General features: G+C 48.8%; 1 protein-coding gene, 2 non-coding genes and 1 pseudogene across 3 annotated transcripts in view; 1 reads left to right on the top strand and 3 right to left on the bottom strand.

The window, feature by feature from the left end:
- ITGAL (integrin subunit alpha L) overlaps nucleotides 1-11,892 on the bottom strand; it is a 51,159-nt gene extending 39,267 nt beyond the window's left edge. Inside the window, 9 exon segments of the mRNA XM_010387952.2 lie at nucleotides 183-333; nucleotides 487-619; nucleotides 2,861-3,006; nucleotides 5,272-5,402; nucleotides 5,524-5,641; nucleotides 9,001-9,068; nucleotides 9,181-9,275; nucleotides 10,216-10,318; nucleotides 11,652-11,892. Of these exon segments, the coding sequence (XP_010386254.1) occupies nucleotides 183-333; nucleotides 487-619; nucleotides 2,861-3,006; nucleotides 5,272-5,402; nucleotides 5,524-5,641; nucleotides 9,001-9,068; nucleotides 9,181-9,275; nucleotides 10,216-10,318; nucleotides 11,652-11,712 (1,006 nt within the window). The 5' untranslated portion in view covers nucleotides 11,713-11,892.
- Nucleotides 1,259-1,319, top strand: LOC115895334. Its single transcript, XR_004055542.1, has one exon. It is a non-coding gene; the product is annotated as a U7 small nuclear RNA (small nuclear RNA).
- A 1,488-nt stretch (nucleotides 11,893-13,380) lies between the features above and the next one.
- LOC104681593 lies at nucleotides 13,381-13,970 on the bottom strand (annotated as a pseudogene).
- Nucleotides 13,854-13,987, bottom strand: LOC115895336. Its single transcript, XR_004055543.1, has one exon. It is a non-coding gene; the product is annotated as a small nucleolar RNA SNORA70 (small nucleolar RNA).
- Nucleotides 13,988-14,507: the final 520 nt, after the last annotated feature.

Below are 14,507 nucleotides of genomic sequence, written 5' to 3'. Positions count from 1 at the left end.
GTATAGATGGGGTTTCTCCATGTTGCCCAGGCTGGTCTCAAACTCCTGGGCTCCATTGATCCACCTGCCTCAGCCTCCCAAAGTGCTGGGATTACAGGCATGATCTGCTGAGCCTGGCCTGATGTCCCAGGGGAATTTCTGTATTCAGCCTCCTAAGCCCTCTCCCAGGGCCTGTCACTCACCCTCAATGACATAGATCTTCCTCTGCAGCTCAGTGAATAGATCTTTCAGCTTCTCAAATGTGTCCAGAATTTTTACAAACTCGCTCGCAGGTTTTGAGGCAAATTTGTGAAGTGTCTCCTGACTCTCCTTGGTCTGAAAATGCTTTCCAATCTGTGAGGGAGTGGAGAATGAGGAGCTGAAAGCCCCCAAACCTCAGTCCAGTTTGCTATTATTTTCACAAGAGTTTGGCCCCAGGAAGAAAGGGGCCTGGGGTTCAGAAAGAGGAGAGGGAAGGCGAGATGTAGAAAGCAGCTGGGACCCTACCCCGATGATGTAGCGGATGATGTCTTTGGCTGCATCGATGTTGCCACTGTCAGTGGCCTCCCCATCCGTGATGATGATGAGCACTTTGGTGGCATCTGGCCGGGCCCCCAGCTCCTCCCGGAACACCTCTGTCCTGTGTCCAGGAAAGGAGGAGGTGAGAGACTCCCCCAAACCAGGGCCTGAGGTCTCCTTCCCCACCTGCTCATCAGGTCACTGCCATACTGGTTACGCAAAAGCCCTTCCTGGATCGCCCAGGCCGGGATTCCAAGCCTGCAGCTTGGAATCCTGCAGTCACCTCTAAACCTCCTTGCTGCCACTCCTTTCCTTCTGGACCAGTGGTCCTCACATTGCATCCTGGGCAGTCCAGAGGGTGTCCCAGAGCCCGTGGGCAGGAGGAGGAGGTTTTGTGAGGAATGACTCTGGGCTTCCCACCCTCCATTGCAACCACATGGCCACCACTCTTTAGTCAGTTACAGATGTTGATCCAAGTGAGATTTCAATGTGGAAGAGAGGGTCCCACAGCTTAAGAAAATTGGGGAGTCACGCTTCCAGAGCACCCTCTTCCAGCACCTCCTCTGCCTTCCCATAGTCCCCAGCCCGCCTCCCGATCTCTACTATAGCAGTGAACCCAGTGAATTACCATGACTTCTCTGTCAATTTTCCCCCTAAACCATGAGTTCCTCAAGGAAAGGACCATGTTGTATTTGTTGCTGTATCTCTGGCTCCCAGCACAGAGGAGGTGCTTGTGCATGTGAGATGAAGGAGGGAGAACTAGTGTTACAGCTCTTTTAGAATTTGTCTAGCAGGCTTTCTGTTTTTTGCTAAAATCCTCCACCCTCAAAAAAATTTAAAAAATAAATAAAGAAGGGAGAACTGAACACGAGATGGGCCAAGGCTAAAGATTTCTGCCCTGGGAGTTCCAGACCAGTCTGGGCAATATAGCGAGACCCCAACTCTACAAAGATGAAAACAATTAGCCAGGCATGGTGGTGTGTGATTGTAGTCCCTACTCAGGAGGCTGAGGCAGGAGGTTCGCTTGAGACTAGGAGTTTAAGGCTACAGTGAGCTAGGATCACGTCACTGCACTCCAGCCTGGGCAACAGAGTGAGACCTGACTCTAAAAAAAAGAAAAAGAAAATTCCTGCCTTGCCCACAACCTCCCTCTGAGCAAGTTGGGTTGGCCGTAGCTCTTGCTGGAACAGCAGGGAGATGTGAACCGTTTTACCCGTGAACACCTGCTATCAAGACCTCTGGTTCTATCTGGATGCAAAATGCTTCTCCAATCTCCATCCACACAGACATGTGCCTATTGCGGGTCCTGTTCATGAATTTCCACCCTGGCTTAGACAACCATTGTCTCTATCTGGATTTTTCAATAGCGTCCTAACTGGCCCTATCGCTTCTACCCGCCTTTGCCCCCTCTACAGTCTAATATCAACCCTGCAGCCAGAGGGATCTTTTAAAAAACATAAATCAGATCATCACTCTTCTACTCAAAACCTCTAATGACGTCTCATCTTACACAGAGGAAAGCCAAAGTCCTCACTATGGCCTCCAAGTCACTAACCCATCCAGACCCTCATGATCTCTCTGACCTTATCACCTACTATTTTCCCCCTCTCACTTATTTCTCTCCAGCCACATTGGTGTCGTGGCTCTTCATTTTTTAATTAATTTTTATTTTTTAGAGATATGATCTTGCTCTGTTGCCCAGGCTGGAGTGCAATGGTGTGATCATAGCTCACTGCAGCTTCAAACTCCTGGCTCATAGGCCGGGTGTGGTGACTCACACCTGTAATCCCAGCACTTTGGGAGGGCAAGGCAGGTGGATCACCTGAGGTCAGGAGTTTGAGACCAGCCTGGCCAATATGGTAAAAGCCCATCTCTACTAAAAATACAAAAAAATTAGCCGGGTATGGTGGCACAGGTCTGTAATCCCAGCTGCTTGGGAGGCTGAGGCAGGAGAATGGCTTGAACCTGGGAGGCGGAGGTTACAGTGAGCTGAGATCGCACCAATGCACTACAGCTTGGGCAACAAGAGCAAAACTCCGTCTCAAAAAACAAAAACAAAAATCAACCAACCAAACAAAAACGTCTGGGCTCAAGAGATCCTCCCACCTCAGCTTCCCAAAGCACTGGGATTACAGATTGTGCACCTGGCTTAGACTTTCTCTTTTGGATTTAATTAGTACGGAGTAGATTTCTGTTATGTACAACCAAAAGAACCTGCAGTAAAATTGTTCCACTTTAATTCAGACAATAAACTGCCCCTTACTGTACCTACCTACTGAGTTCCCATGCCCTGCAACTGGAAGAGGGTAGATCACCCAGAACAAATGACTGGACACGTGCTCTCCTGCAAAAGGGAACTCACGCGACATAGTTGATGGCACCAAAGGTGTTGGTCAACAGCAACATGTGCTTTACATGCTCCAGCAGAATATCAGGGTCCTTCTGTTTAACATAATCTGAGAAATCAAATTCCGTTTTGTAGCTTGTGGAAAACTGAACAGCAGCAAACTAGAAAAGGAAGGAAGAAATGATATTCAATTATATATCTCTTACAATTTGTCTGTTCCAAACTCTTCTTCTTTTTTTTTTTTTTTTTGAGATGGAATTTCGCTCTTGTTGCCCAGGCTGGAGTGCAGTGGCATGATCTTGGCTCACTGCAACCTCTGCCTCCCCGGTTCCAGCGATTTTCGTGCCTCAGCCTCCCAAGTAGCTGTGATTACAGGCACGTGCCACCACACCTGACTATTTTGTGTGTGTGTGTGCATTCTTAGTAGAGACAGTGTTTCACCATATTGGTCAGGCTGGTCTCGAACTTCTGACCTCAGGTGATCCACCTGCCTCGGCCTCCCAAAGTGCTGGGATTACAGGCATGAGCCACAGTGCCCAGCCCCAAACTCTACTTCTTCTTTTTCAAGACAGGGTCTTGTTCTGTCTCCCAGGCTGGAGTGCAGGGCACAACCATAGCTCACTACAGCCTCAGCCTCCCAGGCTCTAGCCATCCTCCCTCATCAGCCTCCAAAGTAGTTGGGACTACAGGCACGTGCCACCACACTGGGCTAGCTTTTATTTTTTGTAGAAATGGGGTCTTGCTATGTTGCCCAGGCTGGTCTCGAACTCCTGGCTTCAAGTGATCCTCCCGGCTAAGCCTCCCAATGTACTGGGATTACAGGTGTGAGCCACTGTGCCTGGCTCAATCTCTTCTTGTACAGGACCTAGGCAACTCAGCTCCACATCCTTGCCTCAGATAATTCTTTTGAAAATGAGGCAATATACAAATAAGCACAGAAATAAAACAAAATAAACCTTGCTCCCTCATGTAATACTGTGTGTTGAGCTCCTATTCTCTGGGTCCACATATGTCACTGACAGGGATGGGTTCCAGTAGCCATATTTCTTCTGAGTGACCCTGCTTAACTAGACACCGTTGGCTGGGCCAGGGATCAACACCTGACTGAAGCTAGGCCAGCCAGAGCTTCTTCTCTGAGAACTGGGAATTTGCAAAGGGAGGCGTTGGTTGAGGGAAAGGTAAAAAGCCCTCTTGGAACTTTAACATGTGAACTTAGGAGCTTTCCATAGGTCCATGTGGTCTAAAGGTGCTAAGGGAGCCAGTCTACAGAGACTGAGAAAAGAGAATAAGGAAGCAAAGACTCAAAAAGAAACAGAAATAAGAACTAGCTGGGCACAGTGGCTCATGCCTGTAACCCCAGCACTTTGGGAGGCCGAGGCAGGAGGATCTCTTGAGGCTTCTGGGAGTCTGAGATCAGTCTGGGCAACACAATGATAAACCATCTCTACAGAAAATTTAAAACTTAGCCATGCATGGGCCAGGCGCAGTGGTTCACGCCTGTAATCCCAGCACTTTGGGAGGCCGAGGCGGGCGGATTACGACGTCAGGAGATCGAGACCATCCTGGCTAACACGGTGAAACTCCGTCTCTACTAAAAATACAAAAAATTAGACGGGCATGGTGGCGGACGCCTGTAGTCCCAGCTACTCCAGAGGCTGAGGCAGGAAAATGGCGTGAACCCGGGAGGCGGAGCTTGCAGTGAGCCAAGATCACGCCACTGCACTCCAGCCTGGGCGGCAGAGCGAGACTCCGTCTCAAAAAAAAAAATAAAAAATAAAAATTAGTCACGCACAGTGGTGCACACGGGTAGTCCCAGCTACTTGGGAGGATCATTTGAGCACAGGAGTTTGAGGCTACAGTGAGCTATGATCGTGCCACTGCATTCCAGCCTTGGGGACAGAGTGAGACCCTGTCTCAAAAGGAAAAAAAGGCCATGCACAGTGACTCACGCCTGTAATCCCACACTTTGGGAGGTCGAGGTGGGTGGATCACAAGGTCAGGAGTTTGAGACCAGCCTGGCCAACATGGTGAAACCCCGTCTCTACTAAAAATACAAAAATCAGCTGGGTATAGTGGCAGGTGCCTGTAATCCCAGCTACTTGGGAGGCTGAGGCAGGAGACTCGTTTGAACCCGGGAGGCGGAGGTTTCAGTGAGTTGAGATCGTGCCATTGCACTCCAGTCTGGGCAACAAGAGTGAAACTCCATCTCAAAAAAAAAAAAAAAAAAAAAAAAAAAAAAAGGAAATGAGAACTAGAGAGACTCCTAGAAGCCTTCAACCCCCTGGTTCTTATCCCTTCCAGAGGCCCAGTTATAGCCATGCCATAGGCTCTGAGGATACCACATACTAAAATTTCCTTTCATGGTTTAAGCCAGTTCAGGTAGGCATCTATTGCCTGCAACCAAGAATCCTAACTAGCATTTTTACCTGGTAGGAAGTGTTGCTGAGTTTCTTCATCACATCCTTCATGAAGTCCAGAATTTTCTGAAATTCATCTGGCTGCAAGCTCATCGAACCATCAAACAGAAATACCAGGTCTACGTTGCCCTTGATACATTCTGCAGAGGCCAGACGCAAGGAACCCAATGAAGCATCTCTGGTGTTTGACAGCCCATGCTGGTTCTCCCTAGGGGCAGCCACTTGGAGGTATTTTTACCCACTGAGTCCCCACTTCCTTACCCTGAAAACCAGGGCGCCCCTGCAGCATGGCACCCTGCAGATTCTGGTGGAAGAGGTAACACAGGCCACTCAGATAGGTGTTCTGGTCACACGTTCGAGACAGCCCAGGGTCACAGGCCTAAAGGAAGCAAAGGCCAAAGATTTGGGTCTCCTATTTGCTATGTGTCTTCTGGGCACCATCAACCAGAATAAGAACGTTCAGAGTCCTTTCTCACTTCCTCTATCCAACTGGTTACCAAGGCAAGGAATGTCTGCCTCCAGAGTCTCTAGTGTCTGTCCCTCCCATCCTACCAATGCTCTATGCCAATGGATGCTCACAGCCTGTAGGATAAAGTCTGGACTCCTTAGCTAGGCTTACATTGGGCACGACCCCACATTTCCAGGCCTGTCTTCTCCTGGTCCCAATCTCTCTCTCTGTGTTCCAGCCAAATCAGATTATCAAGATTCCCAGAATAAAAGGTGCCTCTTTCTTTCTTTTTCCCTTCCTTTCCCCCTCCCCTCATTTCTTTCCCTTTCTCTTTCTTTCTTTCTTTCTTTCTTTCTTTCTTTCTTCTTTCTTTCTTTCTTTTCTTTCTTTCTTTCTTTCTTTCTTTCTTTCTTTTTCTTTCTTTTTTTCTTTCTTTCTTTCTTTTCTTTCTTTTCTTTCTTTTCTTTTCTTCTTTCTCTTTCTCCTTCTTTTCTTTCTTTTTCTCTCTCTCTTTCTTTCTCTGTCTTTTTTTTTTTTTTGATGGAGTCTCGCTCTGTCGCCCAGTCTGGAGTGCAGTGGCGTGATCTCGGCTCACTGCAACCTCTGCTTCCCAGGTTCAAGCGATTCTCCTGCCTCAGCTTCCTGAGTAGCTGGGACTACAGGCGCCCACCACCATGCCCAGTTAATTTTTGTATTTTTAGTAGAGACGGGGTTTCACCATGTTGGCCAGGATGGTCTCAAACTCCTGACCTTGTGTCTACTCACCTCGGCCTCCCAAAGTGCTGGGATTACAGGAGTGAGCCTCTGCACCCGGCCTTTTCTTTCTTTCTTTCTTTCTCCTTCCTTCCTTCCCTCCTCTTTCTTTTTCGTCTTTCTTCCTTCCCTTTTCTTTCCTTCCTATCTCTCTCTCTCCTCCTTTCCCCTCCCTCCCTCCCTCCCTTTTTCCCTCCCTCCCTCCCTCCCTCCTTTCTTTCTTTCCTTGCTTTCTTTCTTCTTGGATCTCACTCTCATCACCCAGGCTGGAGTGCAGTGGCACAATCATGGCTCACTGCAGCCTCAACTTCCTGGGCTCAGGTGATCCTCCCACCTCAGCCTCCCAAATAACTGGGACTACAGGCACAAGCCACCATGCCCGGCTAATTTTTTTGTAGAGATGGAGTTTTGCCATATTGCCCAGACCAGTCTTAAACTCCTAGGCTCAAGCGATCCACCTGTCTTGGCCTCCCAAAGTCATTTCTTTCATTTACGACCCTTTCCTGCCAGATTGCAATTTCTTCAAAGTCTGGGCTCATATCATGGTCATCTTTTTGTTTTGTTTTGCTTTTGTTTTTTTTAGACACAGGTCTCACTCTGTCTCCCTGGCTAGAGTGTTATGGTGTGATCATAGCTCACTGTAGCCTTGAACTCCTGGCCTCAACTGATCCTCCCGAGTAGCTGGGACTACGTATGTGTGCCACCATGCCCAGCTAATGAAAAAAACATTTTTTTTTTTTTTTTGTAGGGACAGGGTTGACCAGGCTGGTCTTGAACTCTTGGCCTCAATCAATTATCCAGTTTTGGCTTCCCAAAGGGCTGGGGTTATGGGTATGAGCCACCGGCCTGGCCTTATCAACTTTGTATTTCACTCCCCTTCCCCTGTCAGAACCTAGCCCAATGCCTGGCATATAATAGTAGCTAAATAAACAAGCTCTACTTAAATACTGGATCAGTATTTCACTCAGTCTTCTATCTCTCACACAGAAGATGCTGGCTGAAAACAGCAATGAACTTGGGATCAAATGAGAATTTTATTCAAATCCTGACTCTACCACTTTGCAACCATGTGACCTTGGTCAAGTCTCTTAATCCTTCGGTCCTGTTTCCTCGTGTGTGAAATGTGTACACTGATCCCTATCTCACCTGAGTGTCTTGAGGGGTTAAAAGAAATAAAGTGGCCAGGTGTAGTAGCTCATGCCTATAATCCCAGTACTTTGGGAGGCCGAGGAGGGCAGATCACCTGAGGTCAGGAGTTCGAGACCAGCCTGACCAACATGGTGAAACTTCATCTCTACTAAAAATACAAAAATTAGCTGGGTATGGTGGCATATGCCTGTAATCCCAGCTACTCTGGAGGCTGAGGCAGGAGAATCATTTGAACTCGGGAGGCAGAGTTTGCAGTGAACCGAGATCATGCCACTGCAATCCAGGCTGGGTGACAAGAGTGAAACTCTGTCTCAAAAAAAAAGAAAAAAGCAGTGTTTCCTAAACTTTAGGCGTTTGTGTAATACTTCACAATATCTGCCATATTAGCATACTCTTATTTTCTTAATAGTTTCCTTTAAATTTTTGTTTAACTTCAGCCTTCCTAAGCAATATGATGTAGGAAATTATAAATTTGATGTGCTTGTCATAGATTTTTTTCTAATAAGCCACTAAAGAAATTTATAACCATGAAAACATTAAAAGCTTGTATACCACTAAAAATCATATTGCAGGCCGGGCGCGGTGGCTCAAGCCTGTAATCCCAGCACTTTGGGAGGCCGAGACGGGCGGATCACGAGGTCAGGAGATCGAGACCATCCTGGCTAACATGGTGAAACCCCGTCTCTACTAAAAATACAAAAAACTAGCCGGGCGAGGTGGCGGGCGCCTGTAGTCCCAGCTACTCGGGAGGCTGAGGCAGGAGAATGGCGTAAACCCGGGAGGCGGAGCTTGCAGTGAGCTGAGATCCGGCCACTGCACTCCAGCCCGGGCGACAGAGCAAGACTCCGTCTCAAAAAAAAAAAAAAAATCATATTGCATATCAATGATCACAGATATTTCATATCTGGAAGAAAAGTGAGGTAAGTTCTTGAAAACAGCTGGCTCTGCTGGGTGTGGTGGCTCGCACCTGTAATCCCAGCACTTTGGGAAGCTGAGGCAGGAGGATTCTTGAGCTCAAGACTAGTCTGGGCAACATGGTGACACTGTCTACAAAAAACATAAAAATTAGCTGGGCGTGGTAGCATGCACCTATAGTCCCAGCTAATTGGGAGGCTGAGGTGGGAGGATTACTTGAGCACAGGGAAGTTGAGGCTACAGTGAGCTGTGATCATGCCACGGCACTCCAGCCTGGGCAATAGAATAATAGAATGAGACCTTGTCTCAAAAACAAAAAAGCTGGCTCATCATTGGTTCTCAATAAACACTAATTGACTCTGATGCCTTTGACTGTCTGTGGGAACTTTTGTCCACATTCTTCCTCTTTTCTTCTCTCATTACTTGGATCGAGCTTCACAGGCTCTGATAACACCACTGCACAACATTCTTACCAAAACACTTCCATCTGTGGGGTCTGTTGCCAAGGTCATTCCCAAGTACTTGGAGGTATAGTTGGAACCTGTAGGCACCAGAAGGTTGGTCTGGAGGAGTTCAGGCAATCTAGGTGGGCTGGGGCCAGCCTCAGATTCCCCAAGATCCCATTCCTCCCAGCTCACCCCCTAGTTACTCACCTCTCAGGCTGACTGGCAGGCAGTGTCCTGTGCCCGACTGGCACTGATAGAGGCTTCCCGTGCTGTTCCCCTCCCCTGGAGCTCCCACGATGACCCTGGGGAGAAATCTCACCTGTGAGAGGGAGTGGCCTGGATCTGTACCCACCTCCTCCTGCCTGCTCAGGAGGTTCAGATCTCCTGCCTCATCTCTCCAAGCACTGCAACTATTCCCCTTCAAGAAGGTGCCTCTGGCTGGGCAGGGTGGCTCATGCCTGTAACTTTGGCATGAGGCCAAAGTACTTTGGGAGGCCGACATGGGCAGATCACCTGAGGTCAGGAATTTGAGACTAGCCTGGCCAATATGGTGAAACCCCGTCTCTACTAAAAATACAAAAATTAGCCCGGCATAGTGGCGCATGCTATTCAGGAGGCTGAGGCAGGTGAATGGCTTGAACCCGGGAGGCAGAGATTGCAGTGAGCCCAGATCTAACCGTTGCACGACAGCCTGGGTGACAAGAGCAAACTTTGTGTCAAAAAAAAAAAAAAAAAGGAAGATGCCTCCGTCCTCACCTCTTCCCTACGAAATCCCAGAGAAATAATTCCAAATGCCAAAATCCTAGAAAACTAAGGTTCCTTTGCATTTACAGTCTTTGAGGCCCAGAGAATGATCTGCCAGAAAGTCTCATGACAGGTTCATTCATTCAGTCCTTGATTCAAAAGCCATTCATGGCTTACCTACTGTGTGCTGGGCGGTGGTATATCTAAGAAGGGTTAGTAAGAGAGAACAAACTCCTGGCTTCCAGGCGCTCGCAGGGAAGTAAGGGAGTGTCAGGAACCTACTGGGCAATGCGAAGTGTTTGGGGGCTGGGATCCTTCCCTGTTCTGCACTTCCATGGCCTCCCTGATCGCCTGTATCCCGCTTTTTGATCCCTCACTCCTATCTCTGAGGATTCCCACCCACCACAGTCTCCTCCAGACGGGAACCCCTGGAGAGCTGCCCCTTGGGGGCTGCCCCAGGGCGGGCATCAGAAGGAGGACTTGCGGGGCACAGCTCACCCGTTTCCGACCTGCAGGACGCGGTATCCAAAGTGCCTCCCGGCGCGCGGTGGGGAGAAGCTCCGCGCGCCCCGCACGTCCAAGTTGTAGCTCGAGGCAGGCGCTGAGGAAGGCAAAGGGCGTCAGCTGCTACCCAGGGACCCCCGCCCTGCACGTACCCGGCAGGTGGCCGATCCCAGGCGCACCTGGCTCTCGCTCCCCAGGCCGCCCGCACCGAGGCGGGCAGAGAGGACCCGCGCCCTGCGCTTCCCCTCCAGGGCGTTGACTTTGGGGAATATGGAAGGAGCAACTCCCGGCCCCTCTAGAGCTCTGAAAGCTCTTCCCAGGGCCTGAGAACACAACTTCCCGCTTAGCCTCTCTGCATAGAAGGAAGGATGAGAAGTTAGAGGCTCCAGAGAGAGGAGCAGACCCAAGGGGCCCCAAGGCAGAGGGTGGCCAAGTTCCCAGGCAGAGGCCAAGATGGGGATGCCCCAGGGCCGGGTGCGCCTCTGCCACCCACTTCTGCGGTCGTGGGGCCCAGGCGCCTCCTCCCACAGTCTCAGACTGTAGCTCCCCTGATCCCTGGGGGGCTGCCTTCCCACCCCACAGGGCCAGTCTTTTGGAGCGCGGGTAGATCCCAGCCCCCTTCCCCCTCGGTCAGCCTGCCCAGGCGCCCTGGCACACCCAGGCTGTCCTTTCCGCCCTGCTTTCTCTCCCGGCGTGGAGTTTAGTTCAGAGCATCCTAGAATGTCATGGAGGCCAGGCCTTCATTTGTTTAGATGAAGACTGTGGGGCTGGAAAGGGGAAAGGACTTGCCTAAAACGCACAGAAGTGGTACCACGGGTGGCCCCAGAACCCAGCACCCTCCTCCCAGCTTTAGCTACTCATTAACTATCTGCCTTTTGTTTGTTTGTTGTTTAAGAGACAGGGTCTTGCTCTGTCACTTAGGCTGGAGTGCATTGGCACAAGCTTGGCTCACTGCAACCTCTGCCTCCTGGAATCAAATGATTCTCATGCCTCAGCCTCCCAAGTAGCTGGGATTACAGGCCTGTACCACCACGCCCAGCTAATTTTACTGTATTTTTAGTAGAGATGAGGTTTTTGCCATGTTGGCCAGTCTGGTCTCAAATTCCTGGCCTCAAGTAATCTACCCACCTTAGCCTCCTAAAGTGCTGGGATTACAGGCATGAGCCACAGCACCCGGCCCCATCTGCCTTTTTAAAGAACCCACTGCCCCTTCTTATGTTCCCTTCTCTGTCTTTGCCTCCACCCCTTGCCTATTTATTTCTTTTCTTTCCCCACTCCCCACTTTCTCCTTCCAAGATCCCTGGGCCCCATATCTCTAAGGCCAATTCCACTTTTAGGGGGCAGCTCCTTGTTTACTCCAGCTCCACCAAGCTCTGCAGTTTCTCTGGTCACAGACACATGTCCCTTCCCCTGCCTCCTCCCTTGCCTACCGAAGAAAAAGAACCCAGACAGCAGCGCCATCGTCGTCACAGTGATGCAGGAATCCTTCATCCTTCCAGCACTCGAGGGACCTGTGGCCCCAGGGGCAGCGTCAGGAGGCCCGTGGGATTTGCTGGCAACCTAGACAGGGTGAAAGAGGAAAATGATCATGCCCTTTGGCCTCTTACAGTGGTACTTTCTCACAGAAGCACCAGGCTGGTGACACTGGCAGGCGGGGAGGGAGGCGTGCCTGCAGGAGCTGTGAAACCGCAAGGGTTCAGGGAGGAAGTGTAAGCAAGTTAGAGACATTTCCTGTGCCTGCTTGCATTTTCACATCATCCAAAAGCTGATAGCATGGCAGGGAGATGACTGTCTCCACTGCTGACATGGTTTCTCACTAACATCCCAACTAAGGGCTCTGTAAAGCTCAGCAGAGGACTGGTCCAATAAACGGTGGCAAAATTACAATGGAATGCTGTGCAGCAGTGAAAAAGAATGAGGGAAGGAAAATAAAATAGGGGGAGAAAGTGACAGCTTTCTCTTGACCTTGAAAGATGTACATGAACCACTATTAAAGAAAAGAATGGATTACAGAACAGTGTATTTAGTGACCCATTTTGGTTCTAAAATGCAAAATCTAAAGAATTGGATTCTTTAGATTTTGCTAGGTTCAGTGGCTCACTGGCTGTAATCCCAGCACTGTGGGACTTCAGGAGGTGGAGGTAAGAGGATTGCCTGAAGCCAGGAATCAAGACCAGCCTGGGCAACAAAGTGAAACTTTGTCTTTAAAAAAAAAAATTGGAGAAAATATTTGCAAATCATATATCTAATAAGGGATTTGTCTCCAGAATATATTTTTTAAAACTCTTAAAATTCAACAATAAAAAGACAACCACTTTTTTTTGTTTTGTTTTAAATTTTTTGAGACAAGGTCTTGCTCTGTTACCCAAGTGAGAGTGCAGTGGCGCGATCACAGCTCACTGCAACTTTGAACTCCCAGAGTCAAGCAATCCTCCCACCTCTGCTCCTAAGTAGCTGGAACCACAGGTGCATGCCACCATGCCTGGCTAATTTTTCTTTTAGAGATGGTTTCTCACTATGTTGCCCAGGCTGATCTTGAATTCCTATGCTCAAGTAATCCTCCTGCCTCAGCCTCTCAAAGTGCTGGGATCACAGGTGTGAGCCACTGTGCCCAGTTTATTTTTATTTATTTATTTTAGGCTAGTCAAGTGAAGCAGAGGGAGTGCAGAAGGAACAAAGATATTAGTAACTGGTTCTGCTCAATTAGTTTTAAATGGCCGGGCGCGGTGGCTCACGCCTCTAACCCCAGCCCTGTGGGAGCCCGAGGCAGGCGGATCACCTGAGGTCAGGAGTTCGAGACCAGCCTGGCCAACATGGTGAAACCCTCGTCTCTACTAAAAATACAAAAATTAGCCAGGCGTGGTGGCACATGCCTGTAATTCCAGCTACTTGAGAGGCTGAGGCAGGAGACTTGCTTGAACCCAGGAGATGGAGGTTGTAGTGAGCCAAGATCTCACCATTGCATTCCAGCCTGGGCGACAGAGTGAGACTCTGTCTCAAAAAAAAAAAAAAAAAAAAATTAGTTTTAAACACGACTGCACTCAGACCAACCTACCTAAGTTTCTTTTTTTTTTTTTTTTAAATTTAAACAACTGTATAGAAACAACACTAATAATATACTAAATATTTATTGAGGGAATCAGGATAAAACTAAAATAACAGACAAAGTACGTAAGAAAGAGGGGTAATTGAAGTGAAGGCATTTTTTTTTTTTTTTAGGTGGACAGGAAGTAGAATTTATTGGTGAGTATTAAGAGGGGGCAGCACAGTGGAAGCCCTCATGAGTGCAGGGCCTGCCACTTGTCCAGAGCGCCACGATTGGGAACGTACTTGACCCATCTGGGATAAGCGGCTTCTCAGCCACCATGTCTTCAAATTCATTGGCATTGAACTTGGTGAAGCCCCACTTCTTTGAGATGTGGATCTTCTGGCAGCTGGGGAGCTTGAACTTGGCCCTGTACAGGGCCTCCATCACATGCTCCTTGTTCTGCAGGTTGGTGCGGATGGACATAACTTGGTCAATGTGAACCCTGGCCACAGTGCCCTGGGGCTTTCCAATGGCACCTCGCATGCCTGTTTGGAGCCTACACTGGGGTAGTGCAAGGTCAGAAACATGAACATCCATCTGAAAGGACTGTCTCCAAGGTCCCTTAGAGCAACCCATACAACAAACAGGTTGCATCACTACCAGGGAAGCTGCTGTTTGCAGCCATTGCACACTGGGCCCCCATGAGGAAAGGAACTCAGTCGGCTTAATTGGCTGCAGGCCTACCTAAGTTTCTAAATGAGCAAAGGGGTTGAGTAGACATTTCTCCAATGACATATAAATGGCCAACATGCACATGAAATGATACTCAACATTATTAGTCATTAGAGAAATGCAAATCAAAACCACAATGAGATACCCTTTACACCTACTTGGATGGTTAGAGTTTAAAACAAAGGAAATAAGAGTTAGTGAAGATGTGAAGAAATTGGAGGCCTGGTACGCATTACTGGAAGAAATGTAAAATGGTGTGGATGCTGTGCAAAACACTTTGATGGTTCTTTTTTTTTTTTTTTTTTTTTTGAGACAGGCTTGCCTAGGCTGGAGTGCAGTGGTGTGGTCTCGGCTCTCTGCAGCCTCAGCCTCACTGGCTCGAGTCATTCTCCCACCTCAGCCTCTTGAGTAGCTGGAACTACAGATGCAGGCCACCACACCTGACTAATTTTTTATTTTTTGTAGACATGGGGGTCTCTCTGCCTTGCCCAGGCTGGTCTTGAATTTCTGAGCTCAAATGATTTGC

The sequence above is a fragment of the Rhinopithecus roxellana genome, chromosome 20, assembly GCF_007565055.1.
Source record: "Rhinopithecus roxellana isolate Shanxi Qingling chromosome 20, ASM756505v1, whole genome shotgun sequence".
Classification (NCBI taxonomy): Eukaryota; Metazoa; Chordata; class Mammalia; order Primates; family Cercopithecidae; genus Rhinopithecus; species Rhinopithecus roxellana.
The sequence above is the reverse complement of the archived record's forward strand: the minus strand, read 5'-3'. Positions and strand labels throughout refer to the sequence as shown.